Raw genomic sequence first — 27,778 nt, forward strand, 5'->3', positions numbered from 1 at the left:
TTCTTTGTTACAAAACACCCAAAAATCACAGCAACTGTTAAGCGATTGGGTAGCGTGCTCTTTAAAATAAAGTATTTTGCACCAATTTTCCAGCTTGCGCCAAGTCTCTCCAGCAGAGTCTAGGTGTAGCCCTAGCCTGAGGCTGCATCCAGCTGTAATCCAGCCCCGTGCGAGAGCTACTGTATGTACAAGATGAAACAGGATCCCATCATATGTAAAGCTCGGGCTACACAAGACCTTCTGTAGAGCTACTAATTGATTTTAACCCTTTAGTGTCAACAAACAAGATCACATACAACTCTCAGCTATAGCTCGATTGTTAAAAAAAAAAAAAAATCAGTCAACGGTCCAAAGCTAAAGATAACACGTTTCCAAAAAAAAAAAAAAAAAAAAACCCAAGATGGGAATCAAATTTGACTATATACCATGTATACACCATCATACAATGCAATTCTCATCCATCTCTAGTTGACCGAAACCCCAAGAAGATCAATGCCCCATAAACTCATAAACTGCAATGTCTATACACTGGATGTGCATTATTATCCCCTTCCTCCCAAAAGTGGAATATCCCTTTAAGGAATTGAAACATTTTGCTGATAGAAGCAAATAAGAAAACAAACTTATGACTGTACAATTCACACCTGCAACTTAGAATGTATTAAACACTTATTGGGGAATTAAAGGGGTGTACAGTACCTGCTCATAGGGAGACACTGGGTAGTCACAAAGCCTGCAAGTCCAGAAGTTCCTGTGAGCCCCTGGAGCGGCTGCCTGTTCCTCCTACTGATTACAGCAGCTGCCACAAAGAGGAGGGGAAGGAGAGGAGCACAACTACTGAGGGATCCTTTAAGGCTTCCCAGCTGCAGCTGCTCCCATGGACAATGCGCATGGCCTGGACAATACGCTCTTCCCATGAATAATTCCTCTTTTCATGCCTGTCTGTTGCCTCTGAGCAGTCGGTTTGCAGTGACATGCCTCCTGGTATGTGGGGCTGATGTACATGCATGAACTCCAATGCTTGTTACCACTATACAGATGTAGCAGAGCTGGGTTTCATTCTGGAGTAGAATTGTTAGCGCTTTGTAATACAGTGATGTTACATTCAGAGACAAATGTCGCAATGTAGGACTAAATACAGAAGTGGCATGTGGATGGTTTTGTGCACAAGTTCCTTCTTGTCTTCTATATTGCAGTTATAAATGTCCATCAAACGTGGACGTACAGAGGGCATGAAATGAAGCGCGCTGCATGTACATTGTAGATTGCATTTACAATCTGCATAAATAGCATTTAGATTGCATGAATATTGGGGGACATTTACTATGGGGTTTCCACTTTTTTTGTGTTGCTCACACCACCTTTTTTCCTTTCCAACCCATAGGGCGGCACAGTGTCTTAGTGGTTAGCATTACAGCCTTGCAGCGCTGGGGTCCTGGGTTCAAGTCCCAGGGTCAATGTCTGCAAAGACTGTGTATGTTCTCTCTGTGTTTGTGTGGGTTTCCTTCAGGTCCTCCAGTTTCCTCCCACACCTCAAAAAAAAAACTGGTAGGTTGATTAGATTGTGAGCCCCATTGGAAACAGGGACTGATTTGGCAGCTCTGTGCAGCACTGTGTAATCTGTGTACGCTATATAAAGCATTATTATTATTAGTGGTTGGCGCCAGAAAATGAGATTTTTCGACTACACTCCAAAAAGCGGCATGGTTTTTATGGTATGTAAACTCCAATACAATTAATATCTGTCCTTTCCATTATTTGGGTCCTGAAAACTGGCGTTGGGACAGAAAATTTAAATATGTACCTTATTACTGACAGCTAGTCGGAAACCAACCCAAGGTAGGGACACTTTATATAAATGTCCCCAGTATCGTGCCCCCTGCACTTTACACAGGCAACTGCACATAGTACACACTGGGGGACATTTACTTAAAGTGTCGGTGTCTGCATTGGCTTTGTTACTGACCTGCTCTCGGAAAGAAGATACACATTTAATATTGTAGAGCTGTGCAGAGACATTTCTGGTGCCGAGACCATTTTCTGTCCCTGGGACCAAAATCTGTCCCGAGCACCAGAAATGTGTCCAACAGTCCCTGCTAGACCAGTTTTCTTTTGGTCTACTTTCCGCCAGTTTACAGCGCCCAAAAATGGCTGCGACACATATTAATTGTGTCTGAGTTTCCACTCCGCCAAAGCCACGCCCCTTTTCAGAGAAGAGTCGGAGCAGACGGAAAAAGTAATCTTTTCTGGAGCCGTCAGCTAATAAATAGGTCTGAGAGCAGAACGTGTGGTGAGAGCGCCACAAAACAGGCGGAAACGCCATAGTAAATGTCCCCCACTGTCTTTGATAAATGTGGGCCCATGTGTGAACACGGCCTCAGGGTAGCAGGTTTGGATTGTGCCTCAAAACGACCACGTGAACACGGCCTTGTCTGTCCATCAATGATGATGTGTCGTCATATGTCGCCCTGCTTCAGCCTGTAATTGGACACAACAGTAACGCATGTCGTCACAGCATGTTGCTGCTGAAGGCCAGTTGTACAGAGGGATTATATGGATCTGTGTAATCCACAGCAAAGTCTTCAACTACTGTAATATATAAAGAGTTTATCCTGGAGCTCACATGAGAACCTATCCCTAGTCCCTCACGACTTTGGTGTACAGATTGAGAAGAACAGTCCCAGATTTTTGGGTATGTCCTGGAGATTGAATTCTGTCTATGTCAGTGGTTCTCAACCTTTCTAATGCTGTGACCCCGCAATACAGTTCCTCATGCTGCGGTGACCCCAAACCATGCAACTCGCAGTAAAAACACAGTAAAATTGCGGCTCTCAATGAACATCAGGATGGACAATATAGTGTTTTATTTTTATATTAAATGGTTTCTAACTTTTCGATACATTTTGCATAAATTCCGGTGCACACATGTAACCTTGTAACATTTTGTCAGAACAAAGTGTCACTTTCTCCATTTATTTTGGCTGTTATCATTCTTCCTCCGTTTTTCTTAATCTGTTTCTCACTCTAAAATCTCTGCTGGATTCTATCTCTTTAGCATTATGGACAGAAGCTCAGGTATCAGCTGACATAGACAAATACAAAGCACAGAAATGACCAGAAGCGGTGTTCTTCCTCATGTACACAAAGTTTGCTGTCACACGATAGCATTATGATTCCGTTTTGAGTTGGGTCGCGGCTGAACGCAAATGCAATTTAATGCAAATGCAAGCGAATCAGCATCCGGAGTCTTGTATTTAGACAATACAAAACATCGGGAGCTGATCGGGAGCATGGCATTTGGCCGTGATCCGCCCCTGTCCGTTTTGGTTCAGTTTCAAAACGCTATTGTGTGACAGCGCCCACATGGCTACTGATTTTTGCTAAGCTTGGTTATGTCTTGTAGGCTTGATGGCTGATTTCTTCCTCTCCATTAAATTTAATGTCGAAATCCATACAAAATCTTTGCATTCAATGAAATTTAAAGTAAATCTCTTTCCATGTTTATATCCGCACAGCCACATACTGCAAAATCTTAGCAATCAGAGGTAAAACAATTGACTGCCTAGTGAAAAAATGTCTCACATAAGTGTATCTTATGACCTACAAATAGAAATGCTACATGGACAGGTGACTGAGACCTTCTGGTTAGTCAGTTAAATACAAGTGAAACTTTGCCTAAGGGTGAAGACACACATGGCGTTTTTGGGCCGTTTTTGTCCGTTTTTCATTGTGCAATTTCGGGAAAACTGACAAAAACGCATGCGTTTTTAAAAAACGGATGCGTTTTTAACGCATGCGTTTTTAACGATCTGAAAACGCACTTAGTAAAAACGGCCCAAAAACGCCATGTGTGTCTTCACCCTTAGGACTCCTTCGGACAATACAATTTTATGTGATACAGGTTAATACAGTAATATGTCAAGCAAGGCTACAGCAAGACTGTGAAATGACAGCCCCAGCTCTGCTACATCTGTGTGCAGGAATACAGTACATGGAGAAAGTTTTCAGGTTTTATCATTCTCTACTAGATTGCAGTTTGTGTATTCCTACTGGTAATACTTAGTTATAGATGGAAAATACTGCCCCTCCTCCACCCATAACAAGGCATATTTTAGGTTACTAGACTTCCCCTTTTTGAATGAGGATTACGAGAGATGCATGGTGTAAACTGGAAGCGCACATTCAGTTTTGGGGACAGAAGGAAACTCTTTTTATCCCCATCCTTGCAGCCCTTAACTGATTGCCATGTACATAAAAGAAATGTAAAGTATGAGTGAAATTCACACTCCTTGTGCTTGTTTGCATCTAACACCATCATGGCTACTAGACAGCTCCAACTCTGTGCTGTCTTCTCCCTCATCATGTATCAGGAGCCCCTCACATGGGCCTCTAGAGACTGTGCAACCTCTGGCTGCTGGGAGGACAGAGTGATAATTCCTCTCACTTTATTTAACTAGAAAATCTAGAAAAATTTACAGGTATATCCAAAATGTTGTACAGCCATCTCCATCAATATTACTGTGATGATCCACGTGGCTCCTCTTCCTTCTCTTCACTGGTAACAGAGCGGGCAGAGACGCGTCGAAGCACTCTACCCGCCGGCGCACACTATGATGTGGTGGTGTCACTGCTGGTGTCACTGTCTCTGCACGCTATGTTACCAGTGAAGAAGAGAAGAGGAGCCACGCAGAGCATTTGGATATTCCGACGACTACCGATTCGCCCTGCATTTAAAAGAGAATTGTGGCGCATGCGATCGGATTTTGGTGCAATCACGCCAGCTTTCATGTGAAACAAAATGGGGGAGGTTGTCGGACAATCCAACGGATTCGGACTGAGCGCAGGATTTAACATTCAAATTGTGTTGCAAGACAATGCACTTACATACACTGGGAAGAAGATGGTGAACTCCTGTGGACCTGATCGGCTAAGCGACACAAAATCGGGCGCACAATCTTAATGAACGGAGTCCATTATCGTCGGACAATGCACAGCGGGGATCGTGACAGGACCTGGTACGTAAATGTGCCCCAATGAATTTTCCCAGTGATTTGTGGCAAAATTAGTTGCCTCGGCTTGTACTTGGTTTGACTTATACTCGGGTACATACGTTAAATGTAATTTATATTCTCCAGACGGAATATCTCTTTTTGCTAGGTGTAGGGTTAAAAGTGGCTGAACTACAGAATTTACACCCCAAACTTGAAGCAAAAAACCAGCACAAATTGGATTTGGAAACCTACGTTATGGTTTTAGCGATATTTACACTTCCAATGGTGAATGCATTACTTCATTTTTAATTAATTTTTTTATCCATATTTTTAGTTTTTTAACATTAAAAGAAACAACAGAGAATACAGTCAGACCACCAGTATAACATAAAGGTACATAAGTGATATGACCAATTTGTTTCACTTATTATAATGTGAAGTCCAAGCTTACCTTAAACTACAGGGAGCAATGGTGAGAATGAGCCTTTACAACTCTGATGTCCTATGGAGCTGTATTATGCTGGTGTGAATGTGCCCTAATATGGAGGTAGTGGTACAGGGCAATAATTCTCACCCACTACCCGCCTTTACAATAAGGTCTCATGTATAGGACAACAATGACAATTACAGTATATAAAGTCATATCCCCAAAACATGAAATACATTGTATAACCACTCTGGATTCTGGACTACCCAACTTAATGTATAACCACTCACTGTGTTGTATCGGTTCCGATTTCTCTTTCGTGCTACAATTCTAGTCTGATCCGTTCTGTGTCTGCTCTTCTCACACCAATGCAAAAATCTAATCCTTCACTGACTAGAGGAATAAAATACTACATCGCCCACACAATGGTATTCATATAAGCAAACATCGGAAAGGTGAAGAACTGCTCAGAAACAACAACTAGGATCATAGTACAGCCCACAAGGACAAAGAATGCGAGGAGGAAAGTAGATGTAGATTCCATCAAAAGTCCCTCATGACATATAAGGAGCAGTCTAACTGCATTTTTTAAGTCCCTTTGCGAAAAAATATTTGCCAGTTTCTTGGGATAATATCCTCAGAAAGAAGAGTCTAGGTTCAATGGTTAAGTTTTGTATTGTTTGATACAGGGTCGTAATTAACCTGAGTGAAGTTGGCCCCCCCACCTTGTTCAAATCAAACAAAATTGGTGTCAAACATTTGTGCTACGTTTGTGCTGGTTTGTGCAGCAGAAATTTTCGTTTGTGCCGCTATAGTTTTTAAGATTTTAATGAAAGTTTCCAGAGGTCATCAGAGGTCAACCAGCCCCCCCACGTTGCCCAAATGAAACAAAACTGGGACCGAACAATTCTGCTGCGTTTGTGCTGGTTTGTGCTGCTCAAATTTTTGTTTGTGCTGCTTTTGTTTTGAATATGTGAACAAAAAATGAAAGTTCAAAAGTTCAGCCAGCCCCCCCACATTAACCGAATCAAACAAAACTGGTGTCAAACGTTAGTGCTACGTTTGTGCTGGTTTGTGCAGCAAAAATTATCGTTTGTGCCGCTATCATTTTTAATATATTCATACTTTTTTGCAGAGGTCATCAGAGTTCATTTCTTCCAAAGTACAATGTGTTTGCTAGCTCCCCCTGGTGATCAAATCAGGGAAGTGTCACTAGGTTTGTTTTTTACCAGTTCATCCTAAACACCTCAAACACCTGGACATACCTTAAAAATTATAGCAGCACAAACAAAAATTTTTGCAGCACAAACGTAGCACTAACGTTTGACACCAGTTTTGTTAGATTCCGTTAATGTGGGGGGGCTGCTTGAACTTTTGAACTTTCATTTTTTGTTCATATATTCAAAACAAAAGCAGCACAAACAAAAATTTGCGCAGCACAAACCAGCACAAACGTAGCAGAATTGTTCGGCACCAGTTTTGTTTGATTTGGGCAATGTGGGGGGGGCTGGTTGACCTCTGATGACCTCTGGAAACTTTCATTAAAATCTCAAAAACAATAGCGGCACAAACAAAAATTTCTGCTGCACAAACCAGCACAAACGTAGCACAAACGTTTGACACCAATTTTGTTTGATTTGAACAAGGTGGGGGGGCCAACTTCACTCAGGTTCGTAATTATATGGGATATTTCGCTGACAATAACATCTTTTACATGCCCCTTTACAGCCTGATACACTCTCTAGAAAACTATTCACAAATCTGCTCAGCTCCTCCTGCTCTATAATGTTCTGCCTGCAGATAGGACATAATATACAATCTGCTAAGATCCTCCTGCTCTATAACATACTGCCTGCAGATAGGACACTATGTAGAATCTGTACAGTTCCTCCTGCCATGAAACAAACTATATGCAAATAGGGCACAATGTAAAATCTGTACATCTCCTCTTGCTCTATAAGATGCTGACTGCAAATAAGACACTATGAATAATCTGCTCAGCTCCTCCTGTTATATAACACGCTGCTTGCTGATAGGACACTATGTATAACCTGCTCAGCTCTTCTTGCTCTATAACATTTCCCCTGCCATTAGGTCACTATGTACGATGTGCTCTATAGCACACTGCCTTCAGACAGAATACTAGGTGCAATCTGCTCAGATCCTCAACATGCCGTCTGCACTTAGTACTCTATGATTGTTATATAGGGCAGTGTGCTACCCGTTCCGTTTTAATACTGGTATCAGACGGCCACATTCTATTCAATGGGCAATACAGTCATCCATTTGAGTGGCCATATTGGCCCACCGTACAGTGTTACAGCAGTCAGAGGAACGGTCAGATAATCCCCCTCCTGAACCCAGCCGTATGCTATACCAAAGTATGGCCCAGGTGAGCACACCGTTGGGTGCAAGGGGCCTCGATACGCTTTGCTCGGCTCCTCTCGCTCTATAATGTCCTACCTTTAAGACAGAGTCTGTCTAAAATGTGTTTAGCTTCTCCTACTCTATAACATGCTGCCTGCAGATAGAATTGCATTATAAACACGACAGATTCCATTTAACAGATAACATCTCTGAATCCTGCATGAAATATGTCTGCTGTCACTGAGAAAATAGGAAAATTCTCAGGTGAGAAGCGTCATCATTCAGTGCCCCCTCTTCTAGTTTCCGCTTTTCCAATATTATTGCCGGTTGTGAACTCTCCGTAAATGTTCCCTGTTGTAATTGATGGCCACATGCATTTAACACATAACCATAAACACATGACTATTGCATATCCTGCATGGAAATAACGTTGTGTCATATTGCTCTAATATATTATCTCTGTCATTTTCTTTCTTTGGAAGGTCATTTACACAAACTATGACACTTAATTATGATAAATCACACAACTCTGTGCCAAATCAGTAAGCCATTATTATACAACACTGGAAATACTTAGGAGGTGACTGCCTACATATCAGAGAGGCAGAGCATGTGGTTTATATGGGGTAGAAACATTGGGGGGTATTTATCAGGGCTTCTGAGTCATACCAGTGGTGTAGAAGTCCTGAAATAATCACAAATGCTAGCACTTACAATTATTTTCCCCTTCCCGCAACCTGCAGGCTGGGGGGCACGAAGGGGGGTGGGGGGGGGCGTGCGGCCAGTGGGAAATGGGCTGGCGCAGGGCGTTCCTGTGCACTCGCTGCAGCATCTTGATGTATCTGCTGCTTCATCAGTGAACGAGAATGGTCCCCTGGGTTTGAGCGGTCAGGCCGCAACTAATCAAATTGTTATCCGCTATCCTGTGTATTACTTGGGAATTGCTACATGGTGTTATGCCTAGTGTCAGGCCTGAGGTGGTTATATATTGGGATACATTTCCATTTTGTTTGTTATTGATAAGCTCAGCCTATATATGTCAGGAAAGCTTCTGGAACATTGGCTGAACATATCCACAGACTATACTGACAGATGGCGACTTACTTTATTGTCCTGGTTTGTACAGTATACAGAGCTCCCAGCAGGAAACACAGAATGGAAAGATGCAGTATGTGGCCATTATTTCCTGCTCCTTCTTGCTGAGAGACCTGTAAGCTCAGTGGAGGCCAATGGAGGCAATGGGGGACAGATACAATTGTATGGCATCCATCCACAGCCACTGCTGCGCGTATGCTCAGGGCGGTCCCCAGTGATGTCACTGTCCTTGTAAGGAAGTACCCTGAGCAGCAGCTCTTTAGCATACAGAATATGTAACTGCTTTGTAAGAAAATATTGAGACTTCTCCAGGCGTATCCTTAGAACAGAGGTTTAAAATAAGATGTCAATGTGCCCATACTCAGGGGATTCTCTCATACTACATCCCTTAAGTACCTACCACACCATTTAATATCTAGGGGAATAACAGAGCTGGCTGTGCCCAGCTACTTAGGTAAGTCCCACGGAAGCAACAATGTGTATGCATGATCACCATGACACTCAAACCTATGTGGAAACCAAGGCTTGGATACACATTCTAGTGCTAACATGAAAGGGACATTTATCACCACCTTGTTCAGGTCAAAAACGGAACATACCACAGGTTAACATCTTTTTCTTCATTTTGCACAAATACTTTTTGGGTGAATAGGGTTTTTGCTTCCCCGGACACTTTTTGGAAAGTGGTCGTGAAGAGGGGCGCAGAAAAGGTGGATCCATGAGGAGCCAATTTTCCACTCCTCCCCTGGAATCAATTGTAGTGCGGTGGCTAGTCATGCTTTAGGTGCACACACTGAAGTGCCGGGGCTAGGGGTGGCCCCAGCGTTTTGCTGGGTCCACCAGGCACCGGTGAGGTGTCACCACGTGTTGCTGCTCTCCGGAAGGGATGGTAAGGCCTGGTGCAACCCAGTGGGAAATAAGTCCAGAGAATCAGGGTCAGCAGTGAACAGTTTCCATCTTTACTGAAGATTCAGGTACAAAACATGTAAATCATAGAGCTGACTTCTCCAATCTCCTCCCTGGCAGAAGAAGGGTTAATGCTGAGGAAAAGACTGGGATAGCTGTCCCTCTATTTCTCAGAAGGCTGATAACTTAGTCACAGGCAAGGAGCCCAGGGTCTACCCCATCACAGCTTCTTCTTCTGGTTGCTCAGGTAGACTGGTAGCCTTCTCCTCCAGGCTCTGTTCTCTAACTACAAGACAATGAGGACTGGGACTATTCTCCTTATATATCTCTACCAGGGAAGAAGTTATTACATTTCAGCACAAAAACAATGATAAAGTGTTTTCATATAGATTTACATTGACTCCCCATAATATTCTAAACAACTTTCCAGACAGCACCTGTCATTCTAAAGGTCAATCTGTCTACTTGTCTGGTAAAAAGTCTGTTTTTCTTCGGTAAAACAATATAAACTATAGCTGTGGAAAATTATCAGTTTCTCTTAGGGATAGAGATACACAGTTAGAACTATCTCTCAATGTTTATTAACCTGTTTTACTAGTCTTTACACAGTAATAATAAGCTATGTGCAGTTTGCCTCACTAATGTGCAGTTTGCTCACGGGTTCATGAGTTTGGCGCACCCTGCATGTGCCAATCGCGCATAAACTGACTGCACCAGTTTCTTTCTGGTGCACTTAGTTTAATGGACGTGTGCCACAATTATGTCGGACTAGCTACATAAATGATGTGGGCTGTGCGAATATGCATTGCAACGCTGCTTTAGGTGCACAGTATTGTGTTGCGGCACGCACGGTGCAGCTGAGACACTATACTGGCGGAAAAACTACCTAAATACATGTGCAAATTATGTCCCTAAATGCATATCTGTTTAGACTTAAATACCTGTAAGTGGGACACAGGTTGCTACTTCCCAAATGCAAGTAGTAAGGCCTTAAAGGAAATCTGCCAACAAAATCATGCATGATAAACAGGGATACTTACTCACAGATGCAGAAGGCCTGTCACCTGTAATCTTAGAAGTGGTGAGCACATAGTCAGCGCGAGGAAGTGCTCCTGCACAGTGTAACAGCCTGTGAAACTGCAGCATGGAGGGGCTCTGGCAACAAAACCCCAGTCTTTTGCTCATTAGCATAATTTTAAAAGTTGATTTTAGAAGGAAGGGGGCCATGGAAAACAAATATAAGACAATTACTACATAGACTGTAAGCTCTTGTGAGCAGGGCCCTTATTTTTATTGTTCCATATGGCTGTTTGTACTCTGTAATGTTATATTATATTTGTATATGTCCCCTATGATTTCTAAGGCGTCAAGGAAAATGATGGTGCTATATAAATATTATTATTATTATTACCACGGTCACGGAGCCTGGATCGAAGAGTAAGTGTCCCTGGTTTATTATGATGGATTTTGACAGTATTAGGCCCCTTCCAAACTAGCGTTGCATTTCACGTCAGGGTGCAATGCGTGAAAAACTGACGTTTTTGGCTGCGTTTTTGTTCCATTTTTCCTTGGAGTCATTAGCGTTTTTGCGTTTTTCACGCGCGTGTTGTTCGCGTTTTTTTGCGTTTTCGGTGCGTTTTTCACACACGTTTTTTAAGTCAATGGGAGACTCGAGCATTTTTCAAAGGGACCATGGTTCGGGAATAAAATGTTTTATTTAATTGAAAAAGAATGTCTTCTGATAAGTTAGCAGATGTATGTAAACATCTGCAATCTATTCTTCACTGTTCCGCGCGTATATTATCTCCCGACAAGTTATCAGATGTGAAGAACAGTGAAGAATAGAATAAAAACAGTGAACACAGTGAACAAAGGATCATTTAAGTGAAAAACACAGTAAAGAACACAGTGAAGAATAGATTACAGATGTTCGGCATCTATAAATGTGTGAAGAACACATTGAAGATATATGGAAACATCTGCAATGTCTTCTTCACACATATATATTGTTCTTCACATACTATTTTGTTTGCACCGTTCCGTGCGCATCTCCCGACAAGTAAGCAGATGTGCCGAACATCTGTAATCCATTCTTCACTGTGTTCTTCACTGTGTTTTTCACTTAAATGATCCTGTGTTCACTGTTTTTATTCTATTCTTCACTGTGTTTTTTTAATTAAATGCTCGATCTCGAGCAGGGGAATTATTCATGTCACCTAGCAACCCATCCATTTAAAACGCATTGCACTCGCATTGCACTTGCAATGCTTGCGAGTGCAATGCACTTTTGATGCGTCTCCATAGACTTGAATGGGGCGGGAAAAACGCAAATGAGGAAAGGCCCATTGGAAACAATGGGACCGAGTGCAATGCAAGTTCTGCGCGTCAAAAGCATGCGCAGAACTCGCGCGTGAAAAACGCTAGTGTGGAAGGGGCCTTAGGCTACATTCACACTGCCGTGAGCCCGCCGCACCGTGGCACGGCGGGCACACGGCAGCACGGGGAGAGGAGGAGGAGGTGAGCGCAGCTCACCCCCACCCCTCTCCATAGGAAGTAATGGCGCACAGCGCCGTAATACGGGGAAAGATAGGACATGTGTGTTAACGTTTGTGTTAACAAAACGCATGCGTTAACGCATGCATTAACAATGCGTGAACGCATACATTTTGTTAACGCGTGCGTTAACAAATGTAAATAGTAATGTAATGAGGCAAATCATGAAAATGCAATTAAAGCACAACGTGTGAACGTGCCCCGAATGTGTTCAAATTGCGTTTGAGGTGGCACTCGGAGCCCTTTCTGTGGGCACCCAGGCTATCACCAGAGAGGACTCCAGGTATCTTCCTGCAGTCCCAGACAGCCCAGGACTTGCTGTGCACAGAGCTATATTAAAGCGACAGAGCTACCTGGGACTACTGGAGGAGTGGGAAGGTGTGGACAGATCTGGATTATCATTGTAGCTCCTGCTCCGGCCCTGACAATTCTTCCTGTTTATGGGACCATGAAGGGAAACTACAATGATCATCCAAATTTCTCCTATTTTCTGCTTTATTGATGTCCTCAGGGTGCTGGTATGAATGAAAGCTGTGACAGAGCAGGGAGTATAAATCACAAATTCAATTTCTATGTTGGCACTTTGCGATAAATAAGTGGGTCTTGATTGTAGTTTGGGCACTCGGTCTCCAAAAGGTTTGCCATCACTGGCCTATAGTGAGTTACAAAAACAGTTTAGTAGGGGCCGCATTAGTCTTTTTCCAAATATGAGCCATGTATTCTCATCTCAGGCTACTTTGTATTTTATATGTAAATATATTTCTTAATTATGTCCCTGTAATAAGAAAAAAGTTAAACATTTTGTGTGTAAATATGGTGTAGTCGTATAAACCAAAATTGACGGGATTTAGCTTAGGAACAGTTCTTCCTCGGAACGTTGTTTCAGTGTCTAGGCGGACATGTTTGTAGACGGACATACTGTGCAAAATGGCCGCGCCCAGACCGGCGAGTAACGTGTACACGTTCCGGGATGCCCGGGCGGTTCCTGACCCGGTCCATGAGCCACAGCTGGACGGAGCCGCAGTGCTGGTGCTGGACAATGGCTCCTTCCAGCTCCGGGCAGGCTGGGCGGGAGCGGGGCCTAGTATGCAGCTGCGCTCAGTCATAGCCCGGAGCCGCGGCGGGGCCCGCAGCCTGAGCCGTGTGGGTAATGACATCCCGAGTCTGGAGCCATTGCGGTGGCTGCTCCGGACGCCCTTTGATAAGAACCTGCCGGTGAACCTGGAGCTGCAGGAGTTGCTGTGTGATCACGTGTTCCAGAGGCTGGGCGTGACGTCACAGGTGACTGTATACACTACTAATGACATTATGTGTTTTTGTCTGTGTTCTCCTGTTCAGACATCTGCTTATAATTCATACTACTTTTTAGTGCTTTTACTCAGGTTTTCTTACCATTACAATATATTTTCACACTTGTCCTATTGTTGCTACGGCAACTCTTCAATGCCCAGAGATGGAGCCCCTGCGCAATATTAGGGACCCCTGAGCGAGAGGCGCCAGACATGATCTCATTGGTTTAGTACCCCAGTCTACAGGTTGAAATCGCTCTTGTGTAGAAATGAGTGGGATTCTGTCATGGACAGCACAAATCACAGAAAAAAAGATTAGAGGGGGTCATTTATCTTTAGTCTGGACATTTACATCTGTCTTTTTGGGGGGGTCAGAGGGGTTCATATTTATCTTGGGGTGCGATCACATGCTTAGTTTTTCAAGTTTATGATAATGGAAAAATTTATATTTCTATAATAAATTATATTAAACTGTCTAATGACTTAGCTGAACCTTGAAGGAAATATTCTCTAGGCGCAAATTCTTTAAAGAGGACCTGTCACCCCATTTATCGGCACTAGGAGCTGCGTACTAAAGTAAGCAGCTCCTAGTGCTTGATCAAACGCCGCAGTGTTACAGTGATAGTGTTACCGGAAACCTCTGGTAACGCTATCTAACACTGTGGCGGGGTACAGTGTAATTGTCGGGCTGATCGCAAAGCTGTCCGATGTATTCATGAGGGGGCGGGGTTGGGACGTGGCTAGGGGAGGTGACTGCCAACTAGCGTGCGGCAGTCACTGTCGGCCTATGTACGAGCAGGGCGGTCCCGCCGCAGTGTTAGATAGCGTTACCGGAGGTTTCCGGCTATCACTGTGGCGTTTGTTGAAGCACTAGGAGCTGCTTACTTTAGGTGACAGGTCCTCTTTAAGAGTTAATTATTAGCCTCCTTGTCTGTCTGAAGTGGATGGAGCAAAAACAGGCTTTCAGATACACTGCTCAATAGAAAAGGAGCAGAAAAAAGCCACAACAGGCTGCTTTACTTTAAGGAGTTTTCCCACAATAGAAACTTCTCACATCCCCCCTCCCCCCTCCCCTAGTGATGCTCAGACAATAAAGATAATTTTAACCCCTTACTTTAAAATGTTACTCAGTGTTAATGCTGTTTTAGCGCCTATCACTCCCTAGGCTGCTCAGGACAAAATCCAAGGGTGTGGGTGGGGAATCTCTAAGCAGCCACAATGGGGCTTATTTACTAAGGGTCGCGCTGCACACTGTCTTCAGACTGTGTACCTTTTTTTTTTTTTTTTTTGGATTACACGGCTTGCACAGGTATTTAACAAGTGTCTGCGCTGGGATTTTGGCACACGCTGGCTTCCTTGCGACACAAGGGGGTGATGAGGGGGATCCCACTGATTCGGACTAAGTGCAAATTGTGTCACAAGCCCAAGCACTTACATGCACCAGGAAGAAGGTGAACTGTGTCGGACCTGAGCGGGGACGCGACACATGCAGGATATCGAGTGCGCGATCTTAGTGAATCGCGGCACAGGGCATTATTGTTGGACAATGTGAACTCCGTGGACCGGGTAAGTAAATGTGCCCATTAGGATCAATCTAGTTCTGTGTGGTTAGATTATGAGTGTACAGGTGTATATACACTTTCATATGGTTTCTGACATTGTAGTGACACATAGAGAAATGAGACAGATTAGAGATATGAGATGTCTCAGCTCTGCTACATCTCACAGCAATGTGCCTGCCTTCCCCTTCCCCCGGATTACTTATCTGGTGGTAGTTTGTAGTTTGCAGCTTTCCCTCTCTTCAAGATGTGCAGGCAGGATGTGATTATCTCTGAGCTCCGTGCAGGGGCCATGGCTACAGATCTAATAAAACATTTGTCTCCCCTGGCAGGGCTGTGTTGATCATCCCATTGTGTTTACCGAAGCCCCTTGCACCCCGCTTCACGTCCGGCAGATGATGTCCGAGCTCCTCTTCGAGTGTTATCGGATTCCTAAGGTGTCATTTGGCATTGATGGACTGTACAGCTTGTATCATAACAAAAAGGAAGCCATGCCCCCCAGTGCTATTGTCATATCCTCCGGCTATCACTGTACTCATGTACTGCCCATCCTGAATGGCAGGTGAGTCCTATACATTGACAAATAGACTGGACAGCAGCCATAGAGAGATGTCATGACAGTGCATTTCTAACAAGCTGATTGAGGGTCTGAGCCAGCAGTCCGGAGAACGGGGGTCCTATTCTCATAGTTTTGTCACATGGCAGGTAGAGTATCCGTCCTGAAACTCCATTTACTTCTAAGGTAGTGACAGAAATTCAGTGTTCTCGGAAATTGCCAAGCAAGTGCTCGGGTATCTCGTGCATTCCCAGTTGCTGTCTGAGTGCTCAGCAATTTCTGAGAACATTGAATGTAGCAGCATAGCACATGCATGACCTGCTACTCCCAACATCAGTGATAATGGGACCCCATTTTCCGGATTTCTCTGGACTTAAAGACGAGCACTAGTTACAAACGGACCTCTGGTAATTGGTAAGTTACTGTACCTTAGCCTTAGGCTACAACGATCAGCTGTAACAGTTATCAAATGTGTCTGCAATTAAGCTTTATTATTGATCCTGTTTTTTTATGACAATTCAACTCTTTTATAAATCCAATTGTCACAGAGATAAAAAAAAAATTTGTCTGGGGTTGCAATTATAAAATGTACACTTCCGACTTGCATATAAATTCAATTTAAGAACAACCCTACAGAACCTATCTTGTACATAACCTGGGACTAGCTGTATAGGGTTTTTTTTTTTTTTTTGTGGCGAGCATAGACAGAATTGCTAAAGGGAAATTTGGGACACTAAAGCCCCGGTCCATAAGGAGGTTTGTGGTTTGGTGTCCCACATCTCACTGACTGCTGTCCTTTGAAGGACTTTTCCAGGACTTATGTATCACTCCTAGGGGAGCACGGCAGGGGGTGAACAAAACAAAGAAAGTTTTCTTACCTTATGCAGGTTCATAGTCCTGGCTTCATGTTGGTCTTCAACTGGAAGCGCAAGTGCACAACAATGGTTGTGCACCCGGACCTTAGAGAGAAGTTGTGTTAGAATGGCCTAATGTTTTCGGTAATGAGGTCATTCTTTTTGGGTGATGATTTTTAGTTACTATGAAAAAAGACAGCAACCTATATAATTACCAAAAGCTGTTTTGTTTGATGCACGCAGCCCAGGGTCCTAGTGTGCAGGATCCATAGTCCAAGACAAAAAAAAGAGAAGGCCACAGCATCCAAAAACTGCAGGAAAAACTGCAACGTTTCGATTCGCCATGACAAAGATTCATGGCGAATCGAAACAATGCAGTTTTTCCTATGTCTGTGTGAATAAAGGTTTAACCTTTTTTCATCATATTGGATGCTGTGGCCTTCTCTCTTTTTTTTTTTTTGTTACTATAAGTCATCTTTTTGTAGGTTGGATGGCAAGAACTGCAGGCGTATGAATATTGGGGGCTTCCATGCTGTGACCTACCTCCACCGGCTTATGCAGCTGAAGTACCCAGGACATGTCCCCGCTATCACATTAAGTCGCATGGAGGAGATTCTACATGAACACTGCTATGTCCCCGACGACTATATGGAAGGTAAGGCACAACATCCAGGAGAGATAGAGTTGAGGGGGGGGGGGGGTTATATTAACAAGGTAAGTTTAAAGGGAACCTGTTACAAGTAAGCAAAATTTCACTGGTGACAAGCTGCAATAGGCACTGCATAGTACATTACATGTACGGATCTCTGCTCCCGTGATGAAGATTACCTGGCTCTCTCCCAACAAGTCCTGGCCGAGTCCCGGGTTCATGGCTCTTTTCAAATCTAATGTTCTAACGGGGCTCTGCCCCAGCTAGTTAATATTCTATTCCTTCCCCTCCACATCCTATCGGCTCCTTACTCTCCCTCTCTGACATTGGCTCACCCTGCAGCAAACCTTGTACGTGTGTGGTGAGCTCTACACTCTCTCTTCACCCGCGATGCGCCCGGAAGCGAACTGCGCATGCGACCCTCTCCGCGCCTTCCGACTTGGCAGAGCTCAGGTACGCTAACCACGTTGTGACAGAGGGGAAGGAATTGACAAGCGAACGTTAGATTTGAAAAGAGCCATGAACCTGGGACCGGGCCAGGACTTGTTGGGGGGGGGGGGAGCCAGGTAATTTTTATCACGGGATATTGCAAGAATGGAGGGGAGCAGAGATCTGAAACTTAACAGTTATGTAAAGGACTATGAGTGCCTATTGCAGCCTGTGAAATTGTGCCTTCTGGTGACCGATTCCCTTTAATATATTAGGGTATATTAGGTGCCAATCAGTTAATTGAAGGGGCTGTGGCACTTGGGCAAGTGCTTTAGCCTCTTCATTATTTACAAGAATTGGCTCCATACATTTAGTTGTTGTCTACTACTGCAGCTTAGTCCTATACAGGTGAATGGTACAGGGCCACTACCAGGTGTATAGAATTGTGCTTGGTAAAGAACAAGGCCACATCATGCCTCCAAGATGCAGGGATACCAAGAGACCTGATATCTTTCAGTATCACAATTCTTGATGGCCCCTGTTGTTGTTAACTGTGCCCAACAATTCAGATTTGTTAACCAACTGTTCTGATTATTTGAAGGTTACTCAAATGTTCTCTTAGATACATAGCGCATTAGAAATTGCTTAGGTATATTTCATTTTTAGAGCTCCATAAGTGGCGCTGTCCTGACTACTACGAGGAGAACGTCCACAAGATGCAGCTGCCCTTTTCTTCCAAGCTCCTGAGCAGCGCTGTGCCATCGGAGGAGAAGCAGGAGCGCAGACAGCAGCAGCTAAGACGTCTGCAAGAACTGAACGCACGACGCAGGGAAGAGAAGCTACAGCAAGACCAGGAGAGGCTGGAGAGGCTTCTGTATGTGCAGGTAACGCAGCTTGTTCAAGAGGGGTTTTCTATGGCTACATGCACAATGTATTACAATTTGTGTGTAATATATAAAAATAAGAGGGTTATAGTTTGCCTGAGATGAGTCAACTTTAGAGGCCTCAAGTGGAGTGTTAGTTTGGACACACCTATCTTCAGTTCTATAGCACCTAGTAACATGCTGCTGGTGTCATATTAAAGATAATCGTCTCATCAGGCTTGTGGTTCTGTTATGTACCGAATGGGAGATACAGGCAGTTGCGATATAGGTGGAAACATGAGCTGTACATAATAATCCAGTTTCTGCCTTTTTATTGACCGCCTGCACCTCCAGTTACATAGATCACAGAACCTTAAGCCTGATGTGATCCAAAAGATGAGATTCTAATATTAAATATGGCACCAAAAGTTCCTAGGTTCTATAGAACCACAGATGGGTCACCCAGCTGTGCAGGGTATTTCAACAGGCACCCACCACGTGACTTGAGCTGTGCTGTGATTTCCTTGCAAAGCCAGTTAATGGGGCAATTTTATATAAATAAAAACTGTGATTAGATCAGCGGAGGCATTCTCAGGATAATGGGTTCTGTCCCAGAGGTCAGACTCGTTGCTAACCACAGCATTTAGTAACTTCACGGACTCCACGTTGACCTTTGTAACATTGTAATGACGTATAGGAACTTCTGGAGGATGGACATGTGGAGCAGTTCCACAAAGCTTTGATGGAGCTGAATATGGACTCCGCAGAAGAACTACAGTCTTACATTCACAAGCTCAGTATGGCCGTGGAGCAGGGCAGGCAGCGGGTCCTCGGGGACTCTATAGACAGCAAGCCACAGGTAAGTCATTGTCACTTAGAATCCAGCCAGCCACTCTCAGTGTACAGAAAGAATATACATTGTTGTTTAACCCGCCTCTAGACCCCAGAAACTGTGGGAGGAGAAACAGAAGACATGGAGGGGATATCTGAACTGGAACCTCTGGACTCTGAGGAGCAGATGGAACCTGAGAAGACCATGACAAGTGTCCAGGTATTGATAATTTCTTTACTAACATGTCCTCGCATTGAAGATTCTAGACAATTTATCTAACAATATACCAACTCGTTCTTATCCCTGCAGCCTATGTTTAACATTGCAGAGTATCATCAGATGTATCTGGGCACAGAGCGAATTCGGGCTCCTGAGGTCCTATTTCAGCCATCTCTGATAGGGGAGGACCAGGCAGGCTTGGCTGAGACTATGCAGTTTGTGCTGGATCGGTGAGTAGGATATCCATAGGAGAAGGTCTTCAATCACAATCGGATCAATCACAACCCCATCTTTCATTTACTTCACCAATATACCAGAAAGTTAACCATGTATATTTCTGAAACTCCATTGAAGGTTATAGCCAAAGGAACGCAAGGAGGAAGAATGAAAGGGATACTGCAGTTCACAATAGATGCATAATAAATGGTTAAAATACTCTTCTTTAAAGGAGTATTCCTATGAAGACAAGATTCTTAAATAACACAATCTCTAATTAAATGTTCTTAACAATGTCTCTATCAGTCCTCATGTTTACAATTTTGATTGCCTCTGCATCTGACTGTAAATCTTCTGCCTATGGTCGGATTCTTCTAATAAATAGCTTCTCTTGTCTGTACACTGCAGTGCTCTCTGCCTCTTGCCCCTCCCCCCTGCATTACAAGACAAGCTGTCTTTATAGCAGGGCTGACCGTTTTATTGATTAGGTGATTTAGCAGAGATGAGAATGTCATTGTGTTTTATATCCATTTTATGGATCTCAAAATCTCTGATCTGTCTCGTATCTTCTATGTGTCAGATACTAGTAGAAAGTTCAGAAGCTAAATAAAAGTGTAGATAAACCCTGTACCCTGATGATCTAACCACACTGTCAGCCAGCATACGACATCTCATAGTACAGATAATTCATGACGTGTCTGCTTAGAGAGTCCACGCTCACACAATGGATTCTTCCTGACCTTTCTTGGGAGGACCAAAAATAGGAATAATACTAGTAAAATTGTAAAGGGGTTAAAATGATCTTTAGTTTGTAAATATCACTAGCGGTTTAAAATTTGAGAACTTTCTTTCATGGAAAACCCCCTTTAATGGATCCTCTGATCCATCCCAATTCTTTCCATTTCTGTAAAATGTCCATCATCTTCTCATATTACTGTGAATGGTGACTTGGTAGTTTGAGACGCCCCTTTCCTGGATAGCTAAGCCCATAACAGGGGGAGTGTCTTTGACTACCAAATAGAGGAAAAATTTTACAGAGATTTGTAGGAACTGCATGAGGCATCTATGGCATATGTATGTCCTGAGTCATTGTGGTGTGAACTGTACTATATTTGATACATCATTTTCTATCTCCTTGAGGTACCCACAAGAGGTGCAGCAGGAGATGGTGCAGAATGTCTTCCTCACTGGTGGTAATGTAATGTATCCGGGAATAAAGGCGCGGATGGAGAAGGAACTGCTGCAGATGAGGCCGTTTGGTTCCACTTTCCAGGTATGGTTAGTATTTAGAGAGAGACAGATATATTATGTAGATACATACATTTATGTATATTATTTTTTCTTTATGTTGTTTTAATGCCTTAAAGGGGTTGTCCACATTCAGCAAATAATTTATATGGATTGTGTAATAAAAAAGTTATACAATTTTAAAATATACTAGTATCAATTCCTCAGTGTTTTTTTTTTTTTTTTTTTTTTTTTAGATCTCTGCTTGTTGTCATTCTATAGGAAGCTTCATTGTTTACTTCCTGTGTATATGAAGCGGTCCCTGGTCATGTGATGTCACACAGGTGCCCGGCTTGTTATATCCAACAGTTCTCATTGATCTCTGTGATACGAATGAGCCGTGCATCTGTATGACATCACATGACCAAGTAAACAGTGAAGCAAGCGGAGATCTAGGAAACCGTGAGGGATGGATGCAGAAAGTATATTGGAAAGTTGTATCAAGCAATATCAGTTATTTGCTGAAAGTGGACAAACCCTTTAAGCATTCTTTTCTAAATGTATTGCTAATTCATTGACTAGTTATTGCTTTATATTACTTGTCATTCTTTGTTATTTATAAAATTTGGAATTTTTTTTTTTTAAATGGTTATTATTATATAACACAGGTGTCACTGGCCTCTCACCCTGTTCTGGACACCTGGAAAGGCGCCTCTGATTGGGCAATCCAGAATCTGGTAACGAATGAGGGCTGGATAAGCCGTAAAGACTATGAAGAGATGGGAGGAGAGTACCTTAAAGAGCACGTGGCCTCCAATCGCTACACAGCCATTCGTCTGCCCAAACCCGCTCCCCGCAGCGCAGCCCCAGCCAACAGCCAGGAGACGGAGTCTGTCCCACAGAGTAACACAGGCGCTGCCCCATCATAGGGTCCCCATGCACTGTGTAGGATTGACATTGCACTAAAGAGACTCCGCAGCCGGATTAGCGGAGCTCTTCAGCGTCAGATTGACAGATCAAAGAGGTGAACAGCAGTCATGCAGCATCTTATGGCGTTCTTATGACATCCATGAGAAATGGTGCCAGGTCTAAGGGCTGTGACCTCTACCAGACAGAAGCGGTGACTGGCGTCCGGTCTGGATATAGCAGGTTAGTGCTGTGTGGACTCCAATGAGTGTCAAGAATTACCATCTGGGGCCTATGGAGCACAGCATTCAGCTGAGAGCTTCTTATCCTCCATCACTGCTGGAAGCCCACCAATCGTTTCACTATGACAGAGGGTCTATGAAACAATCTGTACCCTGCAGGGGAAATATTAGTAATGTCTCTACTTTTTTATTTATATCTATTTTTGTAATAAAACTTCAGACTATTTGGAAATCTCAGCGTCATCAATGTCATTTCTTCCAAACGTCACTTCACTTCAGACGCTGATATTTTCTGTTCTGTATAGAACAAGGAAAGCTGCTGTATTGTTCTATACATCTTTCAGAAGGCTTGTGGTTCTGTCAGCTACAAAAATAGTCATACAAGCAGGTTGTGAAGCTCACAGTGCCACAAGTTAGATGTGATCTGAAATATGAGATTCCATGGGGATATTCATTATGGCTCTGTCCCCACCAGTTTCTGGCATTCTCCGACCATCACATTTACTATAGTCTCTGTCAGTTTTCCAGCAAAACATTGTTGATATGGGTGCAGGACCACCGGCAGGGGGAATTTTCAGACTGGAATTTCAACACCAGTCTTGATACCACCACACCCCCTCCATGCTTCGAGGTACTATTGAACCAAAGCTAGGAATGTTTGCGTAGGTTTTTCCTCTGGGTCCTCAGTTTTCCTCCCACACTCCAAAACATACTGGTAGGTTGATTAGATAGTGAGCCCCATGGGGACAGGGACTGATTTGGCAAGCTCTGTGCAGCGCTGCGTAATCTGTGTGCGCTATATAAATAAAGGAATTATTATCTGTAGTGATACTCTCTCGTCCAGCCCCAAAATTGTACTCCTCTCAGACAAATATGACTCTTCTTTGCTTATTTTCACATGACTTTAGAAAAGTTTTTTTTTTTTTTTTTAATAGGCAAATGTGATGAAAAGAGGGAATAAAGTGAAGGATATTTCATGCCCTACTTGAGGGGTAGTTTAAAACTGGTGGTGCTGTTACTGGTGGTAAAAACTAGACCCTTTAAGGATGCACCAAAGGTATCAGTCCTCTTGTAGCATTTGCAAATAATATGACTGAGCAGAACTGACTTTACAGTTCTTTTCAGGATACAGTTCTGCCTTATCTACATCTCTGTAGTAGGTGCCAAGCGAGAAAACGCTTGTTCTGCTGTAATAGAATATGCCAGCAGGGGGCGCACATGACATTTGTACTGTTCTGTAAATCTTTTATAGCACCATCATATTCGGCAACTCTGTACAGATCATGCTGAAAATATACGTACAGAATAAGATATTAAGGGGATAACATGTGAAACAATAGGAGTGGGGTCCTGCTTGCTAAAGCTTAGTCTATTACAATCCATGACAGAAAGGGATTTGACTTGTTGTTTTATTAACAGGGAACATGATGGGATCCTATTACTCCACCGGTGAGGAGCAGCCCTACATAATCATTAAAGGGGTATTCCCACAAAGACAAGATTATTAATTACATGCAGAATTGAAAAATAACATTCTTTGTAATTTAAGGGTATTAAAAAAAAGTGTCACTGATCTTTTTATAACATGTCACCATTATGTAATTTGGTTGCCCCTGGACACAACCTAAACTCATCCAGAGTACGGACGGGCAGGTCGTATAGAGTCACATGAATGTCCATCTCCTGCTGCCGTTTTGGAGTCGGCTATTGTTGCCCATGTTTTCCCCTTTACTGTATCTCCATTATCTTATTCCACTTCCGTGCCGGGTCTGCAGCCTCTTTTCCCCTTCAATAGATTCAAACCTTTTATCATTGTCACTTCCTTTGAAGGAGCCTGCTCCAGTTCCGACTGTATGTCATCCGCTCGTGAGTCGTGTGTGTGTCGGCTCGATGGATCTGGAGTCTCCGCAGCAGACGGCTCAACTATGGACCAGGTAGCGCTGGCTGTCAGTGCCATCCGATTTCGAACAAGCTCTCTCCGGATCCCGGTACTGGGAGGGAATGGGAATCTCGCCCCCACAGGAATATGTAGTGGGGAGCCCAGCACTGCACATCTTTATCAACCTGTGGAGAATCAGCCCACTCCGGTCCCTGGTTCTGCGAGTGAGCGGGAGTCTCTGCTGGACACGGCAGACTTTCTTCTGTTCACTGCTGAAGTTTCGGCAGACTGTGAGAGCTTGCAGCTAGAACAATGCCACCTGTGCAGTACTATTATGTCCATCTTCTTGCACTGACTCACGAGTGGAGGAATGAGCCTCCGTCCCCTTTGAATTGCATTGTGTAGAGGGGGGCTTTGGTCCAATTGTCCTACAACCGCCCAGGGTCTGATAAGTGTGTGGGGGCTGTGCAATCTCCTCTCAAAGTCAGAGGATCACTTGTTCAAGCCAACCTGTAAAAAAAAAATGTAAACTAGGTTTTTAAATTTAACATAAAGTACACAAATTCATGAACTCCGACCCCCCCCCCCCACACACACACACACACATACACATATTTGCTTCTTAAATTGGGGGAATTATTGCACCCACTCAATGAATGCCGTAGATAGGAAAAAAACTTGCCAAAAATGTTCTCAAAAGTTATAGGCACCAAAATGGGCCCACTGAAAACAACAACTTGTCACACAAAAAATAAGCCCTTACCCAGCTCTGTAAACGGAAAGATACAGTTATGCTTCCGACAACAGAGAGATGCTAGAGATTTTCTCTATTTAAGTTTTTCTTTTGTAAAATTGTAAAAACTAGGCAACGGCGTAATCGTAGAGATCCATAGAATAAAGATTATTAGATTATAGATATTATTTTTATGGGAAGGTGAAAGGCCCTCCAAAAAAATGTGAAACCAGAAGTTGATTTTCCTTTCCTCCATACATTTATCGTATTTTTTGGACTATAAGGCGCACAAAAAATCCTTTGATTCTCTCAGAAATCAAAGGTGCGCCTTATAGTCCAGTGCGCCTTATATATGAACCGCACTTACAGACAACAGCTGCCTTGAACTGTGCACAGGTCTGCCACCTGCTGGTCATTCATCCTTATAATCCGATGCACCTTATATATCAACCTAGAGGTTTCAGCAGGCATTTATTGATGGTGCGCATTATAATCTGGTGTGCCGTATAGTCCGAAAAATACGGTAATTAAAAGTTAACCCCTTAACAGCGCGTGACGACGTATTACTATTTTTAAAAATTTACAGAGTCAGGAAAAAATGGATAGTCGTTAAGAGGTAGATCTGATGATGTAGTCCTTGTACGGCTAGAAAAAAGTGTTTATTATAAATGAAAAGCAAGTGAAAAATGTGAATGGATATCGGGTCCCTGGTTGGACTCTCGTGGACTTGCATCTATACATTTGAGACGTCATCCCTTTTCGGCCTCTATGTAACTATTTTTGATTGATTGTTAAATATCCTACTTTTTGCTGCCATCTGTGAAACCTGTTTCAGCTGGACACCCAGGTACCATCAGAGTATATATTGTAAGATGCACTTTGTCTGGATTGTTACGAGAAGGGGTGGGTTGTCTTTTCACAGAAAAGGGGACAGATGGGGAGGGTGGGAAAGAGAATGGGGCACTTTTACTTACCCCAGTCCAGTCACGATCCCGCGGCGCGTTGTCCTACGAGGATTCGGGTCCGGCGCGATTCACGAAGGTCGTGCGCCCGATATCCAGCAGGTGTCGCTGTTGGACCGAGGTCCGCCGGAGTTCACCTTCTTCTTTCTGGTGCATGTAAGTGCTGATCTTGTGACACAAATCTTTTTTAAAATTCCGCTGTTTTTCCGAATCCGTTGGGTTGTCTGATGGCCACACCACCCCCCCCCCCCCCGATTTCAGTCGCGTGAAAGCCGACGCCGATGCACCACAATCCAAAATCCCAGGGGAATTCGGCGCAAATCGGAAATATTCGGGAAACCCGAATAGTAAATGAACCCCTATGTGTTTATGTAAAAATTTAAATAAAAAAAAAAACAAACTTTGATTCCAAAAAAAAAAGCTTCCTCCTTTTAGTTGTTTTATTCTGAACTAAACTTTATCTTCGTTTTATGAAAATTACCTGCAGAGGCTACTGGTGTGGAGTAGCCTGTCCAGGCTGTGGGAGCAAAGGCTTCTCCACACCCCAGTAGCCTCTGCCGTGATGCCTCCTTGCTCGTCCTCGTCCGCTGTGCTACCGTTTTCTCGGGAGCTCTGAGCATGCTCAGTAGCTGCTGCTCCAGTGCCGGCGGCAGCTGCATAAACGTGTACATACTGTCGCTACTGCCGTTGCTATTTTCCTTAGATACTGAGCATATGATACAGTAGTACTTGTAGGTAGGTCACATAGAACCAGACTTCGAAGGGTATGGGATGCACATCAAATCTAACTCCCTAATTAGGTTAAAAGACAGAACGGTGACTGGGCCGGTGGCACCCTCACAGTGTAGTCCGACTACTACAGGCCTCATTCAACACTGATAGACGCACCTATACTGCTCAGCATCCTAAAAGTGGATAACCCGTACAACTGTGCAGATAATCCTGGACCGGAACTGCTTCTAGGTCTAAGGTGCAGACGCTGAGAGACAGGAAGCGTCAGCGAAGGGAATGGAAACTAAACTAGGTCTGAAGATAGCTGAACGTGTGCGTGTGGGTTACACAAATAATGGGGGGGGGGGGTTGTTGCATCATCTTTATTGTCTTTAGCTTTATGTTACTTTATTTATCAGGTTTTTCTAATGTTGTTTCCCTGCAGTGCAAACAATTCCCCCCTTCATATACTACAACCTGTGTATTGTCTGCTTTATAGCCGTCACAGATTCCAGTACAACTAATGTCCTTTTAGGTCGGGAGTTGAATGTAAATGACAGTGAATGTGGTCGTGTCGAAACTTATCGGGAAGTTGGGTTATTGCTGAGACTCTTCCTATATTTGGGCAGCATTGTGTTCCCTACTTTCCCAGTTCCCTCTGAAGTTTTCTTCGCAGATTGACAGCTGCGTGCCCCAGTCTCCGATCTGTGATCCTACGTCTGAGCTTAAGGGATTAATATTTAGTTTTGTAGAAAAAAAATCATTTTTCTATAAGGCTTCCTACACACCTTGTATTGGTCTGTGTAATAGCCACAGAAACTATACCTGCCTGCTTTTGCAGCACGCACATGCCAGTGACCCCCAAGATCGCACAATGAGGGGGGGTTATCAAGTGCTGGCACATGCATCTCCAACATGTGATGTGAATAACTCCCTGAAGGAGGAGTTAGTATATCCGACACGGGAGTTGAAAGCTCCATAACCCGCCCCACCCTGTGCCGGCCAACTAAGACAGTCAGGAATTAGAAGTTGGCCAACAAATAGGACATTCCATAATCCTGCTCTATAACAAACTGCCTGCAGATTGTACATAGTGTCCTATCTGCTCAGCTCCTCCTGCTCTATAACATACTGCCTGCAGATAGGACACTATGTACAATCTGCTCAGCTCCTCCTGCTCTATAACATGCTGCCTGCAGATAGGACACTATGTACAATCTGCTCAGCTCCTCCTGCTCTATAACAGGCTGCCTGCAGATAGGACACTATGAACAATCTGCTAAGCTCCTCCTGCTCTATAACATGCTGCAAGC

General features: G+C 43.6%; 2 protein-coding genes across 3 annotated transcripts in view; one reads left to right on the top strand and one right to left on the bottom strand.

The window, feature by feature from the left end:
* The window catches only part of ARHGAP40 (Rho GTPase activating protein 40), a 42,142-nt gene extending 41,210 nt beyond the window's left edge, over positions 1 to 932 (bottom strand). The window contains exon 1 of the mRNA XM_072112152.1: positions 700 to 932. Coding sequence (XP_071968253.1) covers positions 700 to 917 — 218 coding nt within the window. The 5' untranslated portion in view covers positions 918 to 932. The remainder of the gene's footprint in view (positions 1 to 699) is intronic.
* ACTR5 (actin related protein 5) lies at positions 889 to 22,412 on the top strand. Of its 2 annotated transcripts, none has more exons than XM_072112155.1 (9): positions 889 to 984; positions 15,520 to 15,749; positions 17,083 to 17,252; positions 18,342 to 18,559; positions 19,236 to 19,397; positions 19,479 to 19,589; positions 19,680 to 19,819; positions 20,946 to 21,078; positions 21,701 to 22,412. In XM_072112155.1, the coding sequence occupies exons 1-9, from the start codon at positions 916 to 918 to the stop codon at positions 21,959 to 21,961; spliced, it is 1,494 nt and encodes a 497-aa protein (XP_071968256.1). In that variant the 5' UTR covers positions 889 to 915; the 3' UTR covers positions 21,962 to 22,412. The 2 variants fall into 2 exon arrangements, with proteins under 2 accessions (XP_071968256.1, XP_071968255.1); XM_072112154.1 differs by lacking the exon at positions 889 to 984 and adding an exon at positions 13,202 to 13,620.
* The last annotated feature ends 5,366 nt before the right edge of the window (positions 22,413 to 27,778 follow it).

The sequence above is a fragment of the Engystomops pustulosus genome, chromosome 6 (assembly GCF_040894005.1).
Source record: "Engystomops pustulosus chromosome 6, aEngPut4.maternal, whole genome shotgun sequence".
Classification (NCBI taxonomy): Eukaryota; Metazoa; Chordata; class Amphibia; order Anura; family Leptodactylidae; genus Engystomops; species Engystomops pustulosus.

Coding starts and splice junctions, on each gene's coding strand:
- ACTR5 (XM_072112154.1), top strand. CDS start 13,267: ATGGCCGCGCCCAGACCGGCGAGTAACGTGTACACGTTCCGGGATGCC. Junction 15,750..17,082: donor CTGCCCATCCTGAATGGCAG/GTGAGTCCTATA, acceptor ATCTTTTTGTAG/GTTGGATGGCAAGAACTGCA. Junction 21,079..21,700: donor CGTTTGGTTCCACTTTCCAG/GTATGGTTAGTA, acceptor TATATAACACAG/GTGTCACTGGCCTCTCACCC.